Here is a 19,861-nt window from a genome sequence, read left to right on the forward strand (position 1 = left end):
CACTCCGGGTATTGTCTCACTAAGGCCCAACACAAATGCAGGTTGAAAAGTGCAAAAGACCTTACGTTTGTAAATGACATCAAATTGGGAAGTGTAATTCATACAGAGAAGGGCTGCAATGAAATACAAGAAAGCATCAATAAACTTGCAGAATGGATACGCAGTTGGCAAATGAAGTTCAATACAGCTAAATGTGAGGTACTATGTTTTGATAGGAAGAATAGGGAGGTTATTACTTGGAGGGTGCAGGTCTAGGTGGGATGGAGGAAATAATGGATCTCAGAGAACAATCACACCAATCAGTAAAGGTTAGCAAGGTCAAAAAAAACAAGCTTCATTTCTAGAGGGATATCATTGAAAAACAGGGACTTTATGCTAAATCTGTTCTGAAGATTGTTAAGTGTTAGCTAGTACCTTTGGGGAGGAGGAATAAGGAGACCACATACTCCTTGGAAAAAATGAATCCAACTGGATGTGAGAAGCAGAGACACTGAGGGTACCGATACAAAAATAATGAAAGTAGCGACACAGGTTAATAAACCCATAAAACAAGAACAGGAATTAGTTTCTTAAAGGATCGAATTGAAAACCAGAGAAATTATGCAGATTCATGAAACTTTATTTAAGGTTAGTTAGATCCTACTTGCGAGTACAATGAAAAGTGGTTAAAATGAGGGACTTTCTGCCACATGGAGGAGTTGAGGTGATCTTTTGCAATCTTTTGCATATGGAGGAGTTGAGGGAAACCATATAAACACATGAAACGCAAGGGAGTTAAAATACGATGATTAAGGGATAGCAGTCCGTGTATCATGAACAAGGAAATGGACCAGTTGGGAGGAATAGTCTAGCTTGTGCAGTGCTATCAATATTTAGTTCGTGAACCTGCCCAGCAAGAACTACAACTTCCAGAATGCTCCGCGGGAGATCGCTGGCGTCAGAGTTGGGGGCGGGATTATGATTCATTTGGCAGCTGAGGATCCGGGCTGCCAATGGAAGTGGAAAATACAATTGATTGACGACCTTCTGGGCGGTGACCGGTGGAGGGGTTGATCCAGTGGGAAGATGGCGCGGAAGCCGGAGGTGGTGATGAGCTATCTGACTGAAGTGGAGGAGCTGGTGGAGAGTTTGTTGGCCGATAAACAGCAGGTGGGATGGCGGCCCGAGTTTCGAGTTGGGCCGAGGGCCTGGTGTGGATCTCACAGGCCCCGGAGCCGTGTCCGTTATTGAAATTACCCGCAATGTTGATGGTCCTGAAAGCGGTGGGCAGCAGAACATCTCCACATGTCTATGTATGTGTCCACAATGTAAGGGTTAAAAAAGTTCCCAGCATTTTTGGCCTCAAATTTACCATCCACTGCAACAGTGTGATATTTCTCTATACCAACTGCCTTGGGAATACTGAGGCAATGAGTTGAGTGATGTCCTGGGTTGTAAATTCTACATCACTCCCAAAACCAACTGCCATAGTCTGGATCAGGAATAGGATTTAAGTCTGGTCAAATTCACTAATCCTGAGAACCAGGCTAATAATCCGGGGACAAAAATTTGCTGGGAAATCTCAGCATCTGCAGAGAAAGAAAAACAAAGTTAACGTTTCGAGTCTGGATTACTTTGTCACAACAGACTTTGTAAAAAGTCTGACAACACCAGGTTTTAGTCCAACCTATTTATTTGATAATATTCTCACAAGCTTTCGAGGGGTTACCCTCTTCGTCAGGTGAATGGAGAGTTCTGGCCTCAGACAGAGCATATAAAGCACAGACAGTTTAGAGATTACTGATTAAAATGCGAATCCTTACACCTAACCTGCTGTGCAGCAGGTTAGGTGTAAGGATTCGCATTTTAATCAGTAATCTCTAAACTGTCTGTGCTTTATATGCTCTGTCTGAGGCCAGAACTCTCCATTCACCTGACGAAGAGGGTAACCCCTCGAAAGCTTGTGAGAATATTATCAAATAAATAGGTTGGACTAAAACCTGGTGTTGTCAGACTTTTTACTGTGTTTACGCCAGTCCAACGCCGGCATACCCACATCACAACAGACTTTGTCAGAGAAGAGTCATCTCCACAGATACTGTCAGACTTGCTGAGATTTTCTGTTTTTGTTTCAGATTCCAGCATCCACAATAATTTGCTTTTATCTTACTGAACTGGGGACATGGGTTCGAAATAGCAACTTGTGGAATTTAAATCTAACTAATATTTCTGAAATTGAAAACTAGCCCAGTAATGGTCACCATGAAGTTTACTATTGATTGTTATAAAAACCTATCTGCATCACTAATTTCCTTGCTTTAACTCCTCACCCTAGAATTTGCTTATTTCACCAGCTTCTCTCTCTCCTTCCTTCATGGCCTCTCTAAGCTCATCTTGTTCACGAGACAAGAAGTGGCTCTGGAAGTAGTAGACCCATTGGTGGTTATTTTAAAAAATTCTTTGGACCCTGGACTGGTTCCTACACATTGGAGAGTAGCTGATGTAAGCCACTATTCAAAAGGGAGATGGAGAGAATTCTCATAGAGAATGAGCCTAATTTCAGTACTGGGCAAGTTGCTAAAGTCCATTATCAAGGACTTCATAATTCAGCATTTGGAAAGCAGTGGTATAATCAGGCAAAGTCAGCATGGATTTGTAAAGGGGAAACCATGCTTGACAAATCTATTGGAATTCTTTCAGGATGTAACTAGTAGAGTTGACTGAGAAAACCAGTGGATGTGGTTTATTTAGACTTCCAGAAGGGTTTTGACAAGGTCTCATAACAGACTATTATGTAAAGTTAAAGAGCATGGGAATGCACATAATATCTTGAGATGGATAGAAAATAGGTTAACAGGTAGAAAGCAAACAGTTAACATAAATGGGCTTTTTTCTGATTGGCAGACAGTGACTAGTGGGGTACCTCAGGGATCTGTGCTAGGACCCTAACTATTCACATTATATATTAATGATTTTGAAGAGGAACTAAATATATTATCTCCAAATTCACAGATGATACAAAGTTGGGATTGAGGGTGAGCTGTGAGGAGGATGCAGGAATGCTTCAGTGTGATTTGGACAGGCTGTGTGGGCATTTGCATGGCAGATGCAGTATAATGTGAATAAATGTGAGGTTATCCACTTTGGTAGCAATAATAGGAAGACATTATTATTTGAATGGATATAAATTGAGAAAGGTGGATACTTGGCAAGACCTTGGTGGCCTGGTGTGTCAATCACTGAAAGTAAGCATGCAGGTACAACAGGCAGTAAAGAAGGCAAATGGTATGTTGGCCTTCACGGCGAGCGGATTTGAGTACAGGAATTGGGATGTTTTACAGAGCATTGGTGAGGCCACGCCTGGACTATTGTGTGCAGTTTTGGTGTCCTTACCTGAGGAAGGATGCCGTTGCAATAGAGGAAGTACAGCAAAGGTTTACCAGGCTAATTCTGTGATGGCAAATCTGTGATAATGAGGGACCAAGTCATTTAGGATTATATTCATTTGAGTTCAGAACCATAAGCAGGGATCTCATGGAATCTTATAAAATTCTAATAGGGTTAGGCAGGATAGATTCAGAAAGAATGTTCCTGATGGTGGGGGAGTCCAGAACTGGGGGACATAGTTTGAGAATAAGGATTTAGAACTGAGGTGAGGAGAAATTTCTTAACCCAGAGAATGGTGAATATGTGAAATTCACTACTACAGAAAGTAGTCAAGGCCAAAACGATGTCTGATTTCAAGAAAGAAATTTGATATAGCGCTTGAGGCCTAAAGGAATAAGGGGGACAGGGTGGAATTGGGATAATGAATAGTGAAGCTGGCTTGAAGATCTGTATAGCCTTCTCCTGCTTCTAGTTTCTATGAAACCCACGTCTTTTCCACCCTATTCTAACTAAACTGTTGAACCTTCTTACTCTACTAATGTCCCTCTCTGGCTCCATGTTAACTGGCATTTTGAATGTTTTTTCCTCGAGTTCTGTCCCACTCCTTCAAATCTGCAGTCATGACCCACAACTTTTGACCCCAATGCTGCTAAACTATGCAATCTCCAATCTCCCCTTCCTCTTAAGGTCTTGCATATGCCTCCCAAATTGCTGCCCATCTTTCCTGGAACTCCATGTTTGAATCTGTTTGATCGTATTATGTTCCTGTTACAGTTCCGGAACAGTTCTTATCAAAGAAACAAATGACAACCTGTGTAACTAGGCATGGTAAACTATCTCTAACCCCTCGATTTGTCTGCGGGTTTCAACATAGGTGATCACACCATCATCTCTATTGTCTTCCAGCTGGTTGGACAGTACTTGCTTGATTCCAGTCCAGTTGTCCTAATTGTAACCAGCAATGGCTTTTTGTCCTGCTTGCTACAATAACCTCTGGTGTCATGGAAGGACAAACCTTCAAACTCTTCCTGTTTCTCATCAACGTGCTGCGTCTTGCGATATCATCCAAAAGCACTTTGGTTTTCACATTTATGCTGGCAACATCCAACTCTATCTTTCCACCAAATCCTTCACTGTCTCTAAATTATCAGACTGCTTGGGGGCTATTCTTCCAGAGCGCAGCGGGCTGGGAGATATCAGTGGAGGGCATTTAGTGGGCTCCCCAGTGGTTGCCACAGCGTCCACCAGGAGTAGTTCGCTCCAGTGGGATTTACTCCTGCTCTCACTAACGGCTGACCCCTCTGGAGGGAACAGAGACCATGGAGCCCCCCACCCCCCCGTTGCAGGAGGCCAGGGGTAAGGCGATATTGTTCCCTGGGCAGTGCCAGCCTGGCACCCAGTACTGTCTAAGGAGCAAAGTGACATTGGTCTGGGGCAGGGTCAGAGAGGGCTGGGGCCTATAGGGGATGAGGGGGTTCCGCTGCCACTCTATTCAAGTTAATATGGTACCCCTACACCATAAGCATTTGTTTTCTGCAATAACCTTTGATGTGACACCTTATCAAATGCTATCTGGAAATCAAAATATAGTAAATCTATAGGCTTCACTTCATCCACAGCGCATGTTATTCCATTAAAGAACTCCAGTAAATTGGTTAAACATGATTCCTTTTCGCAAAACCATACTGACTCTTCCTGGTTATCTTGAACTTTTATCAACTTCCAGGATTCAATAAGTAACAGGCGTTTCTTTTGAAACTCATTATGAGGTTGACATGTCTATACAAGATTGATACTGAATCATCTCAGTTTAATGCAAGAAATGGGACAGAACGTTGCTTGATCACACAAAAGCCATCCCCCAATGTGTTCTTGTGTAAAGATTGAAACCATCCAGCTGTTAATGCCACAGCCGACAAATGGAGAATTTATTATTTTAATTTCCTTGCACTGAAGTTCCTAATGATCGCTGTTTCATTGGTGGACGTCAACTTGATGTGGGATTCTCTCTGAATTAGTATTTTTTAAAATCATTCATGGGACATGGGTGTTGCTGGCTGGTTGCCTTTGAGAAGGTGGTGGTGAGCTGCCTTCTTAAAATCGCTGCAGTCCATGTTCTGTGGATTGACCCACAATGCTGTGAGGGAAGGTATTCCAGGATTTTGACCCAGCAACTGCGAAGGAATGGCGATATATTTCCAAGTGAGGATGGTGAGAGGCTTGGAGGGGAACTTGCAACTGGTGTTCCCATTTATCTGCTGCCCTTGTCCTTTGAGATGGAAGTGGTCATGGGTTCGAAAGATGCTGTCTGAGGCTCTTTGATGAACTGCTGCAATGCACCTTGTAGATAGTACACACTGCTGCTAGTGAATGTCAGTGGTGTAGGGATTGAATGTTTGTAGAGGTGGTGCCAATCAAATGGGCTGCTTTATTCTGGATGGTGTCAAGCTTCTTGAGTGTCGTTGGAGCTGCATCCATCCAGGCAAGTATTCCATCATATTTCTAACGTGCCTTATAGGCAGTGGATAGGCTATGGGGAGTCAGGAGGTGAGTTACTTGCCGCAGAATTCCTAGTTTATGATTTGCTCTTTAGTCACTGTTCATGTGGTGAGTCCAGTTGAGTTTCTGGTCAATGGTAACTCCAAGGGTGTTGTCAGTGGGGGATTCAGTGATAGTTACATAATTTCATGTTAGGGGTTAGTGTGTCTTATTGGGGATGGTCATTACCTGGCATTTGTGCAGCACGAATGTTATTTGCCACTTGGCAGCTCAAGTGTATTGTCTAGATCCTGTTGTATTTGAACATAGACTACTTCAGTTTCTGAGGAGTCGCAGTGGTGCTGAATATTGTGCAATCTTCAGGCAACATCCCCACTTCTGACCTTATGATGGAAGGAAGGTCATTGATGAAGCAGCTGAAGATTGTTGGGCCTAGAACACTACCCTGAAGGACTCCTGCTGAGATGACTGACCTTCCATAACCACAACCATCTTCCTATGTACCTGGTGTGACACCAACCAGCGGAGAGTTTGCTCCTGATACCCATTGATTCCAGTTTGGCTAGGGCTCCTTGATGCTACACTCGGTTGAATGCGGTCTTGATGTAAAGGGCTGTCACTCTCGCCTTTTCGTTGGAATTCAGCTTGTTTGTCCATGTTTGAATCAAGGCTGTAATGAGGTCAGGAGCTGAATGACCTTGACGAAACTGAAACTGGGCATCATTGAGCCGGCTATTGATAAGCTGGTGCTGCTTGTTAGCACTGTTGATAACCCCTTCCATCACTTTTACTGATGATCGATTGGGCAGTAATTGGCCGGGTTGGATTTGTCCTACTTTTTGTGTACAGGACATACCTGGGCGATTTTCCACATTGTTGGATAGATGCCAGGGTTGTAACTGTACTGAAAGAGCTTTGCTAGGGGAGCAGCAAGTTCTGGAGCACAAGTCTTCAGTATTATTGCTGGAATGTAATCAGGGCCTATTGCCTTTGCAGTATCCAGTGCCTCCAACCATTTCTTGATATCACATGGAATTAATCAAATTGGCTGGACACTAGCGTCTCTGATACTGGGGACCACTGGAGGAGGCTGAGATGGATTATCCACTCAGCACTTCTGGCCGAAGATTGCTGCAAATACTTCAGTTTTGTTTTTTTCAGCGATTGTGCTGGGCTCCTCCATAATTGAGGATAGGGATACTTGTGGAGATTTCTCCTCTAGTGAGTTGTTTAACTGTTCACCACCATTCATGACTGACTAGCAGAGATATTTGAATCATTGATAGTCACAGGTGAGGTGCCTGAAGATTGAAGGATAGCAAATGTTGTGCCTTTGTTTGAAAAGGGCAGCAGGGAAAAGCCTGGGGACAAGAGGCCAGTGAACCTCACATCTGTGTTGGGTAAGTTATTCATAGGATCCCTATAGTGCAGAAGGAGGCCATTGGACCCATTGAGTCTGCAATGACAACAATTGCACCTAGTCCCTTTTACACTAACTCCTCGTATTTACCCTGCTAATCCCCTGGCACTAGGATCAATTTAATATGGATAGTCAACCTAACCCGCACATCTTTGGACAGTGGGAGGAAACTGGAGTACCTGGAGGAAACCCACACAGACATGGAGAGAACATGCAAACTCCACACACTGTGACCCAAGCTGGAATTGAATCCCGGTCCCTGACGCTGTGAGCAGCAGTGCTAACCACTGTGCCACCATGCTGTCCCAAGTTGTTGGAATGTATTTTGAGAGACAGGATCTACAGGCATTTAGAGATGTAAGGACTGATTAGGAACAGTCAACATGGCTTTGTGAGTGGAAAATCATGTCTCTCAAATTTGATTAGTTTTCTGAAGGGGTAACCAAGAAGGTAGATGAGAGCAGTGCAATTGATACTGTGTACGTGGACTTTAGCAGGGCCTTTGACAAGATACCACATGGTAGGTTGTTGCATAAGGTTAAATCTCACAGGATCCAGGGTGAGATAGCCAGATGGATACAAAATTGGCTTAATGACAGAAGTCAGAGGGTTGATTTTCAAACTGGAAACCAGTGCTGGGTCCAGTGTTATTTGTCATTTTATATAAATGATTTGGATGAGAATATAGGAGGAATGGTTAGTAAGTTTGCAGATGACACCAAGATTGGTGGTATAGTAGACAATGAAGATGGTTATCTTGATCTTGGGATCTTGACCAATTGGGTTAGTGGGCTGACAAATGACAGATGAGGTTTAATTTGGATAAATGTGAGGTGATGCATTTTGGTACATTGAACCAGGGCAGGACTTATTCAGTTAATAGTGCATTGGGGAAAATAGAGATCTGTGGGTACAGGTTCATAGTTCCTTGAAAGTGGAGTCACAGGTGGATGGAATGTTTGGTCAGAACACTGAATACAGGAATTGGGACATCTTGTTGAAGTTGTACAAGACATTGGTAAAGCCATACATGGAATACTATGTACAGTTCTGGCCATCTTATTATTGAAAGAGTGCAGAAGAGATTTATTAGGATGCTACTGGGACTTGATGATTTGAGTTATGAGAGAGGCTGGATAGACTGGGACTTTTTTCTCTGAACTGTAGGAGGCTTAGGGGTGATCATAAGAGGTCTATAAAATAATGAATGATGTAGATCAGCTAGACAGTCAATATCTTTTCCCAAAGGGGAATCTAAAACTAGAGGGCATGGGTTTGTGAGAGTGGAGAGATATGTAAGGGTCCAGAGGGGTAACTTTTTCAGAGGGTGGTGAGTGTTTGGAACAAGCTGCCAAAGGTTTAGAGAGGGGTATAATTTTGTCTCTTAAAAAACATTTAGACAGTTACATGGGTAAGATGGTTATAGAGAGATGTGGGCCAAATGTGGGAAATTGGGATTAGTTTAGGGTTTAAAAGAAAAAATGGGTGGCATGGTGAAGTTGGGCCAAAGGTCCTGTTTCCATGCTCTAAACCATGTGCATGGACTGTGGAGCTTAGATCTGATCCATTGGTTGTGGGATCGCTTAGCTCTTGTCTATCACTTGCTGTTTTTGCCATTTGGCATGCAAGTAATCCTGTTTGGTAGCTTCACCAGGTTGATACCTCATTTTTAGGTATGCCTGGTGCTGCTCCTGGCATGCCCACCTGCCCCCTCCATTGAATCAGGGTTGATCCCCTTGCTTAATGGTAATGGTTGAGTGGGGGATATGCCGGGCCATGAGCTTGCAGATTATGCTGGAGTACGATTCCGCTGATGGCCCACAGCATCTCATGGATGCCCAGTTTTGAGTTGCTAGATCTGTTCAAAGTTTGTCCCATTTAGCACGGTGATAGTGCTTCACAACATGATGGAGGTTGTTTTCAATGTGAAGGCAGGACTTCGTCTCCACAAGGACTGTGCGGTGGTCACTCTTACAGATATGTCATGGACAGACGGTTTTGTGAAGGGTAGCTCGTGCCTCACAAACCTTATCGAGTTTTCTGAAAAGGTGACCAAAGAGGTGGATAAGGGTGAGGCAGTTGACGTGGTGTATATGGATTTTAGCAAAGCGTTTGATAAGGTTCTCCATGGTAGGCTATTGCAGAAAATGCAGATGCATGGGATTGAGGGTGATTTAGCAGTTTGGATCAGGAATTGGCTAGCTGATAGAAGACAGAGGGTGGTGGTTGATGGGAAATATTCAACCTGCGGTTCAGTTATAAGTGGTGTACCTCCAAGGATCTGTTTTGAGGCCACTGCTGTTTGTCATTCTTATAAATGACCTAGATGAGGGTGTAGAAGGATGGATTAGTAAATTTGCTGACGACACCAAAGTTGGAGGAGTTGTAGACAGTGAGGATGGATGTTACAGTTTGCAGAGGGACATAGATAAGCTGCAGAGCTGGGCCGAGAGGTGGCAGTTGGAGTTTAATATGGAAAAGTGTGAGGTGATTCACTTTGGTAAGAGTAACAGGAGTACAGAATATAGGGCTAATGGAAGGACTCTTAGTAGTGTTGACAAGCAGAGAGATCTCGGAGTACATTTGCATAGCTGCCTGAAAGTTGGCACCCAGGTTGATAAGGTTGTTAAGAAGGCGTACAGTGTGTTAGCTTTTATTGGTAGAGGGATTGAATTTCGGAGCCGTGAGGTCATGTTACAACTGTACAAAACTCTGGTGCAGCCGCACTTGGAGTATTGCGTACAGTTCTGGCCGCTGCATTATAAGAAAGATGTGAAGGCATTGGAAAGGGTGCAGAGGAGGTTTACCAGGATGTTGCCTGGTATGGTGGGAAGGTCTTATGAGGAAAGGCTGAGGGACTTGAGGTTATTTTCATTAGAGAGAAGAAGGTTACGAGGTGACCTAATTGAGGCATGCAAGATGATCAAAGGATTGGATAGGGTGGACAATCAAAGGATTGGATAGGGTGGACCTCGGATGGTGATGGCTAACACGAGGGGACATAGCTTTAAATTAAGGGGTGGTAATTAAGATGATGTCAGAGGTAGGTTCTTTACTCAGAGGGTAGTAAGGTCGTGGAATGCCCTGCCTGCAGCAGTTGTGGACTCGCCAACTTTAAGGGCGTTCAAATGGTCAGTGGATAGGCATATGGATAACATTGGAATTGTTTAGGTTAGAGGGTCATTAGATTGGTTCCACTGGTCAGCGCAACATCGAGGGCCGAAGGGCCTGTACTGCGCTGTTATGTTCTATGTTCTAGATGCATCTGCAGCCAGTAAGGATGAGGTCAAGTATGTTATTTCCTCTTGTTGGTTCCTTCACCACCTCCTGCAGACCCAGCCTAGCAGTTTATATCCTTTAGGACCCACGCAGCTCGATCAGTAGTGCTGCTGCCGAGCCACTCTTGGTGGTGGACATTGAAATTCCCCATCCATTTTGCATCCTTGCCACCCTCAATGCTTCCTCCAAATGTTGTTCAACATGGAGGAATATTGATTCATCAGCTGAAGGAGGACAGTATGTGGTAACCAGTAAGAGGTTTCCTTGCCCATGTTTAATCTGAAGCCATGAGACTTCATGGGGTCCACAGTCAATGTTAAGGACTCCCAGGGCAACTCCCTCCTGACTGTATACGACTGCGCCACCACCTCTGCTGGGCCTGTCCTGCCGGTGGGACAGGACATATCCAGGGATGGTAATGGTGATTTCTGGGGTGTTATTAAGGTATGATTCTGTGAGAATGACTGTCAGACTGTTGCTTGACTGGTCTGTGAGACTCCTCTCCCAATTTTGGCACTAGCTGCCAGACGTTAGTAAGGAGGACTTCGCAGCGTTGACAGGACTGTTGGTTTTGCCATTGTCTTTTCTGGTGCCTAAGTTGATGCCAAGTGGCCTGTCAGGTTTCATTTCTTTGTTGAAACTTTGTAGCGATTGTTACAACTGAATTGCTTGCTAGGTCATTTCAGAGGCAGTTGAGTCAACCACATTGCAATGTCTGGGGGAGAGGTGGTGCAGAGTTTGTGTCAGGAACCACATAAGGCTTTAGTTTCCCAATATTTGCAGGAATTTTCTGTTCATCCAGTATACAGTAATTTCAAGGCAGTGGAGGTCAAGAAAGGTGATGTTGAGCTGGTGTAAATGTAAAAACTAACTTCCAATGGTGATACCAAGGACCGATCCTTGGGGGACTGGGAGTAACATTGCCAGAGCAAGAGGAACCATTCCAAATGATTCTGTGGCTTTGATTAGATACATACAAATGGAACCAGGCGAGTGCAATTCCACCGAACTGGACAATTCAAGGAGTATGGTCTGATCATCTGAGTTAAAAGGGCAGATCGAGAAAGAGGAGTATTTTGATTGATTCGTTATTGTCACATGTATTAGCATACAGTGAAAAGTATTATTTCTTGCGTGCTTTACAGACAAAACATACCATTCATAGAGAAGGAAATGAGAGAGTGCAGAATGTAGTGTTACAGTCATAGCTAGGGTGTAGAGAAAGATCAACTTAATGGTAGATAGTTCCATTCAAGTCTGATGGCAGCAGGGAAGAAGATGTCCTTGAGTTGCTTGGTACGTGACCTCAGACTTTTGTATCTTTTTCCCGATGGAAGGTGGAAGAGACAATGTCTGAGGTTTGTGGGGTCCTTAATTATGCTGGCTGCTTTGCTGAGGCAGCAGGAAGTGTGGACAGTCAATGGATAGGAGGTTGGTTTACATGTTGAATTGGGCTACACTCCTGACCTTTTGTAGTTTCTTACAGTCTTGGGCAGAGCAGGAGCCATATCAAGCTGTGATACAACCAGAAAGGATGCTTTCCATGGTGCATCTGTAAAAGTTGGTGAGAGTCTTAGCTGACATGCCAAATTTCCTTAGTTCTCTGAGAAAGTAGAGGCGTTAGTGGGCTTTCTCAACTATAGTGTCAGCATGGAGGACCAGGATAAGTTGTTGGTGATCTAGGCACCCAAAAACTTGAAGTTCTCGAGCCTTTCTACTTTGGCCCCATTGATGTACACAGGGGCATGTTCTCCTGTATGCTTTCTGAAGTGGATGACAGTCTCCATTTTGTTGACAGTGAGGGAGAGATTATTGTTGAAATCACCAGATTCTCTATCTCTGTCTCATCATTGTTTGAGATCTGACTCACTACACTGGTGTCGTCAGCAAACTTGAAAATTGAATTGGAGGGGAATTTGGCCACACAGTCATGGGTATAGTAGGGGACTGAGAACACAGACTTGTGGGACACTAGTGTTGAGGATGATCGTGGAGGAGGTGTTGTTACCTATCTGATTGTGGCCTGAGAGTTAGGAAGTTCAGGATCCAGTTGCACAGGGAGGAGCCGAGGCCCAGGCCACAGAGCTTGGAGATGAGTTTCGTGGGAATGATGGTTTTGAAGGCTGAGCTGTGGTCAACAATAAATAGGAGTCTGACATGGCTGTCTTTGTTATCTAGGTGTTCCAGGGTTGAGTGCAGGGCCAGGGAGATGGCGTCTGTTGTGGACCTGTTGCAGTGATAGGCAAACAATAGTGGATCCAGGCAGTCCAGGAGGCTGGAATTGATTCATGCCATGACTAGCCTTTCAAAGCACTTCATAATGATGGATGTCAGAGCTGTAGGATGATAGTTATTGAGGCACACTGGTTGGTTTTTCTTAGGTACCGGGATGATGGTCGTCATCTTAAAGCAGATAAGGACCTCAGATTGTTGTAAAGAGAGGTTGAAAATGTCTGTGAATACCCCTGCCAGCTGATCCGCGTAGGATCTGAATGCTCGTCCAGGTACCCCATCTGGGCCAGTCGCTTTCCATGGGTTGACCCTCAAGAAAGCTGCTCTGACATCTGCACTGGTGACCCCAGATATAGTTTCTTCCAGGATACAGGGCATTTTCTCGCTCAAAACGGGCATAGAATTCATTGAGCTCATGAGGGAGGGATGTGTTAAGAGCTGTTGATTTTACATGCCTTTGTCTTGTGGCCCTGTTATGTCTTGCAGACCTTGCCATTGTCAGCAGGGGTTTGTGTGGCTAGCCTGGAACTCTACGTTGGTCCGGTACTGTCTTTTGCCATCTTTGATGGATCTCCTTAGACCGTATCATCTGGCTTTCTTGTATCGGTCAGGGTCACCTGACTTGAATGCCCCGCATCTGGACTTCAGCAAGCAGTGGATACCCCTGTTCACCCATGGTTTCTGGTTGGGGAAAATGTGGATTTGCTTCTTTGGCACGGTCTTCTACACACTTACTAATTAAGTCAATTACTGTAGTGGCATACTCATTTAGGCTGGTTGCAGAGTTTTTAAATACTGTCCAGGACAGTGTTTATCTTTGCCACAGTCACACAGGATGTCATTTGTGACTTTGATAGCTATTTCAATTCTGTGGTAGGGATGGAATCCTGATTTTAGGAATTCAAACATGGAATTCCAGGGAAGGTGGACACAGATTTAAGTGGCAAAACACAATTCCTATCAACGTAGCCATGGATGGGTGGAAGGTAGGATGGTGAGGATGAGGTTAAGTAGATTTTCCCTCATATTGATTCTCTCAACCATCTGCCAAAGAGCCTTCAGTGGTCAGTGATTACTCTGCTATTGAACCACTCTTGGTGGTGGATTTTGTGGTCCTTCACTGCCTTCCACCAGAGTACTTTCTGTGTCCTAGCTAACTCAGTGCTTCTTCCAAGAAATGTTAAAAGTGGAAGAGCGCTGATTTGTCAGTTAAGGGAGGACAGAGGTTTTCTTGCCAATGTTTTATTTGATGTCTTAGGGTCTGGAGTCAATGTTGTTGAGGACGCCCAATTTTTTACCATTGTGCTGTCATCTCCATTGGATATGCTTTTGTAATGAGTTAGGACATACCCAGAATGATGATGGAGAAACCAAAGATATATTTTGGCAAATGTGATTTGTCGCTTGATAGATCTGTGTGATAGTGCTCCCAAAGTGCCTGGTGTTAGTAATGAGGACCAGGCATGGTCAGCTGGACTCTAAGACACCTTGTTTCCAGTGCCAAGGTCAATGCTTAGTGGTCCGTCCAGTTTTATTCCTAGTGTTCTGTAGAAGTTTGATACAACTGAATGACTTGCTAGGCCGTTTCAGAAAGCATTTAAATGTCTTCAAAAATTTAATTTATATTTAAAAAACCTTGGTAATTTTAGTTGTCGTCCCCTACTTATTTTTCTTCCTTTTGAGTTGGATACCAATGCAGTAAATAAATCGAGTAATCAGAGATTTGGTACTTGATGTGTGGAATTTGAGAGCTGACAAAATGAGAATCAAAGATCCCCTGAATGTAAAAATGCATATAATTTGCAGACTTTTGTGATAGTGTACCAAGTTTAGGAGGAACAGGTGGCTTTAAACCTAATGTTTCTAAAGTTGTGTTTTTCCTCGCCTCGTAACTGAGTATGTGGTGGATATATATTGATTGCAATGATTATTTCACTTACCGCATATGTGTCCACCAGGATTGTCAAAGATAAACCATATGGATCTTGTATTTTATCATCTAGCAATTCCGATGTTGTTAATACAGTTAAATTATTTTCTCACACATAGTGAGCTTGATAAACTTTCCACATGGTTTTTACTGTTCAATATCAAATTGGTCAATTCCAAGTGTTTTTAATAATAAAGATGATGAACTATTTTTGCTTTAAGACTGGTACCATGAGGTACAAAGGATGTGGACACAATAAGTTTTGCCTGAACCTTTGTACTTTTTTTTGATCTGGTTTCAGATTGTTGATCTGGACATGAAGAGAAATCGGAACCGTGAAGCACTAAGAGCATTACAAAACAGCACTGAGCAATCTGGTATGAATACCTTTACCAACCACTAAACAATGGATTGAAGGAATGGTTAGAATGAAATGGTTTCCTCTGGGTGCCCCAGTTTCCTTCCACATTTCAAAAATGTGTGGGTTAGGTTGATTGGCCATGCTAAATTTAATGACAGGGGATTAGCAGAGTAAAGTCATAGGATTACGGAGATAGGGCCTGGATAGGATTGTAGCTGGTGCAGACTCGATGGGCTAAATGGTCTCCTGTACTGTAGGGATTCTATGAAAAAGCCTAGGACCCTCTATCCCATTTTAACAATCTTTTCAACTTATCCTGCCACCTTCAAAGAAGTGTATGTACATTCACAGAATTTCTCTGTGCTTGCACCCCTGTAAAATTATACCATTTAATTTAAATTCCCTGTCCTCCATCTTCCTGCCAAAATAAATCCCTTAATACTTCTGTGTTAAATTTCATGTCTGTCCATTTGACCAGTCAGTTCATCATCTCTTGAAGCCTGTTAGAATCTATCTCTCTGCTCACATATTTCAAAGTTTTATATCATCTGCAGATTTTGATTTTTGTACACAAACCCAGGGTCATTTATATAAAATAGCCCAGTGGCCAACTCTGGGGACAATGCTACATATTTCCCTCCTGTCTGGAAAAAAACGCACTACCTTCTGCCTGTTAGTCAACAACTTCCTTTTTAATCCCATGAGTTTCTGGTTTGGTTACAAAAGTGGTACTTTATCCATATACACCCCAACTTCATAACATTTTCCATTTTTTGCTTCAGATTTATGCTACAAAAAAGTATCCCCACCATTGACTTTGGGTTCATTTGGTTTATAATTTCTGGGTTTATTCCCCTCTCCAACTTTTGAATAGGGTTATTGTAACATTTGCCATCCAATGTCACCACAACTCCTTTGAAAGAGGATTGGAGATTTGAGGCCAGAGCCTCCACAATTTCCGCCCTTGGCTTCCCTCAGTAATCAAATAACAATTTTTATTTTGCTATCAGCTTTTCTTGTGTCTCCTCCTCATCTATTTTTATCCTTTCCAATTTCTCTACTACCTCCCACTTTTATTGTGATGACTTCTTCAGTGAAGATTGTTGCGATCCTTGGCGAGATGGGGAGAGGTTCAGTAAAGATCCAGTTAATATTTTGTTTAAAGTAGTTAAGGATTGAGATTAAAGGGACCTGTTTGTGGAATTAAACCACAAAATTCCACAAGTTTATATAAAAGTAACCTTGTACTCTCACATTCAGAATTAATATGAAATTCATAAATTAATAGACAAACTGTGGTCAGATACCTCAAAGTACCTTTCAAATGGCAGATTTAGTCAAGACAGATCCCACAGATTTCTCAGCAACCCACCCAGACATTTGGTACAATTTGAGTCACCAAATCTCATTAAAGCTCTCTTTCACAAGGGTTCCACTTCTTTACTTTCAAAGATCTAGACTCAGAATCCCTTAAAAACTGCTGCAACTCAGACTGCCGCAATGACTGATCACCTCCTGATATTTAACCTCTTTTCCCTGGACCACATTCTCCAGGATTCCAGAGTGTCGAATTACTGGCAATTTCAACTTTTCACCAAGCTGGTATTGTCCCTAAGTGTCTCTGAACTCTAATCTTCTCTAATCGGGTGGCACAGTTGTTAGCACTTCTGCCTCATAGCTCCAGGGACCTGGGTTCAATTCCCAGCTTCGGTCATTGTCTCTGTGGAATTTTCCCGTGTCTACATGGGTTTCGTTCCATGGTCCAAAGATGTGTGGGCTAGGTGCATTGGCCACACTAAATTGTCCCTTAATATCCCCGGATACGTTGGTTAGAGGAATTAGCGGGATAAGTATGTGGGGTTATGGGATAAGGCCTAGGTGGGATTGTTGTTGGTGCAGACTTAATAGGCTGAATGGCCTCCTTCTGCACTGTAGGGTTTCTATGACTTCTGATCTAGCTGTGTCAAATAAATGCTGCCTGTGGGCTTCCTTGACCCTACTTTCAACTGCCCTGAACTGTCAGTGGCTCTTAGGATTTATTTTAGCCCTGTCATTTTCAATTGCATGGAACAATCAGACAGCTCCTAACTGGATTTTCTCCTGATTCCCAGCTGCACAGCCAGCCCATAGCACTGTTACTGCCTAGAAGATCTTCCCTGGCTGGCTCTACTGACTGACTCACCCTTGAACGGAACCTATCAACACACGTAGTGGGTTACAGCCTTGCTACTGGGAAGAAATCACTGTAACAACATTGGAACACCCTTGCTGAAACTTTACCTCCTTGCCCATCATGGATGAGGGGTGGACAACGGAAATGTCCACTGACCTCAGGTGGGAATTTCCAGTCTCGAGCATGGTTATAAAATCCCACCCCCTGTTTCTTAAATGTTATGTCTATCATCTACAAATTTTACTACACAGAGGCATATTGAATTCCTAATGATGGATGCAAAGTTCTCACTATCTCTGCCTCTTCTATTTAGTTCCTAATTGGATGCACCCTCTCTTTGACTGCCACCTTTAATTTTCATCAGAAACTTCTTTTTGTTTCCTTTAATCTCAATCTGAAAACATCCATGGATTTCTATCTTTGAAAGTCCTGCCTTTCTACCCTATCATGACAATGTGGCTGTGTACATTACTGATGTATCTCTCCTCTCTTGAAGGGTCCCATTGCTTTTTCTGTTTCTAATCCATGTGGGCTGGATCACTCCAACTCTCATTGAAATTTGCCTTCCTCAAGTTGAGTAAATTCATGTTGGATTTTTCCCTATCCTTTTCCATGATTTCTCTAATTGTGATAATTGTTTTCCAAATGAAACATGTTCCATTTGTCCTCTTCAGCCAAGTGGTGATTCGTTCACAGGTAGAGTGCAATCCCGATTCATGCAGGACTGGAAATTGATCAAGACCAGAATCGTTGAATTGTCTTTTTTTCATTGCTGAAAAAGGATGTGGCAAAATTTTTTCTCTTGCACTCATCAGACACTTTGCAAATATACCAATTATAGTGATCTGGAGGAGGGAACCGAGTGTAGGGTGTCGAAATTTGCTGATGACACCAAGATTGGGGGAACGGCAAATTGTGCGGAGGGTGTGGAGAGTCTGCAGAAGGATCTAGATAGGCTGGGCGAATGGGCCAGGAAATGGCAAATGGAATTTAATATTGGCAAGTGTGAGGTGGTCCACTTTGGTAGGAAGAATGGTAGGAAGGACTATTACTTACGGGGCGAAAAACTGCAGCAGGCGATGGTGCAGAGGGACCTCGGGGTCCTTGTGCATGAGTCGCAAAAACCCAGCTTGCAAGTGCAGCAGGTGGTCAGGAAGGCGAATGGGATGCTGGCCTTCATAGTGAAGGGGATTGAATATAAAAGTAGGGAGGTCTTGCTGCAGCTGTATAGGGCATTGGTGAGGCCGCAGCTGGAGTACTGTGTGCAGTTTTGGGCGCCGCACCTGCGCAAAGATATTTTGGCCTTGGAGGGAGTGCAGAGGAGGTTTACTAGGCTGATACCGGAGTTGAGGGGGTTGAGCTATGAGGAGAGGCTGAATAAACTGGGCTTGTACTCGTTAGAGTTTAGAAGAATGAGAGGAGATCTCATTGAGACGTATAAGATGATGAATGGGATGGATAGGATAGAGGTGGAGAGACTCTTCCCGCTCAAGAAAGACAGTAGGACTAGGGGGCACAGCCTCAAGATAAAAGGGGGGCGGTTTAGAACGGAGTTGAGGAGGAACTTCTTCACTCAAAGGGTGGTGAATCTCTGGAATTCTCTGCCCGTTGAAGTGGTGGAGGCTGCCTCGCTAAACATTTTTAAGACGCGGGTTGATGGGTTTTTGATAAGAGAGGGGATTAAGGGTTATGGGGAGAGGGCAGGAAAGTGGAACTGAGCAGCGACAGATCAGCCATGATCTTACTGAATGGCGGGGCAGGCTCGAAGGGCTAGATGGCCTACTCCTGCTCCTATTTCTTATGTTCTTATGAGAAAATAATTTTTACTGTTTAAGAAAGTGTTGATTGGTTGGCATGTAGTCTCTGGTAGTCATTGCCATGGAGAATGCACCAGGTGGCTGGCAATTAGCTGCAAAGTATTGTTTGAAATTCAAGCCAATCAGTGTGACCCTAATTAGCCAAGGCTTGTCTTAAGGTTAAGAATGGCTGTAACTTATTTTGTTTAGCTGAAACAGATGCAATGTTATTTCTCTCTGACATCCATCATTATGAAGTGCGTTGAAAGGTTAGTCATGGCACAGATCCATTCCAGCCTCCTGGATTGCCTGGATCCACTTCAGTTCACCTACCACTGCAACAGGTCCACAGCAAACACCATCTCCTTGGCCCTGCACTCAACCCTGGAACACCTAGATAACAAAGACACCCATGTCAGACTCCTATTTATTGACTACAGCTCCACCTTGAACACCATTATTCCAACAAAACTCATCTCCAAACTCCATGGCCTGGGCCTTGAGTCCTCCCTCTGCAACTGGATCCTGAACTTCCTAACCCACAGACCACAATCAGTAGGGATAGGCAACAATACTTCCTCCACGATTATCCTCATAACCGGTGCCCCACAAAATGTGTCCTCAGCCCCTACTATACTCCTTTTATACACCTATGACTGTATGGCCAAATTCCTCTCCAACTTGAGTTTCAAGTTTGTTGATGACACCACCATGGTAGGTTGGATCTGAAACAATGAGACTGAGTATAGGAATGAGATAGAAAGTCTGATGAACTGGTGCAATGACAATTGCTCCCTCAATGTCA

At 43.5% G+C, this 19,861-nt stretch overlaps 1 protein-coding gene across 1 annotated transcript in view; it reads left to right on the plus strand.

The window, feature by feature from the left end:
• Nucleotides 1–966: 966 nt before the first annotated feature.
• pdrg1 (p53 and DNA-damage regulated 1) overlaps nt 967–19,861 on the plus strand; it is a 28,633-nt gene continuing 9,738 nt past the window's right edge. The window contains exons 1-2 of the mRNA XM_080205071.1: nt 967–1,149; nt 15,028–15,103. Coding sequence (XP_080061197.1) covers nt 1,066–1,149; nt 15,028–15,103 — 160 coding nt within the window. The 5' untranslated portion in view covers nt 967–1,065. The remainder of the gene's footprint in view (nt 1,150–15,027; nt 15,104–19,861) is intronic.

This window comes from Carcharhinus amblyrhynchos, chromosome 16, assembly GCF_965287045.1.
Source record: "Carcharhinus amblyrhynchos chromosome 16, sCarAmb.v2.hapA, whole genome shotgun sequence".
Taxonomy (NCBI): Eukaryota; Metazoa; Chordata; class Chondrichthyes; order Carcharhiniformes; family Carcharhinidae; genus Carcharhinus; species Carcharhinus amblyrhynchos.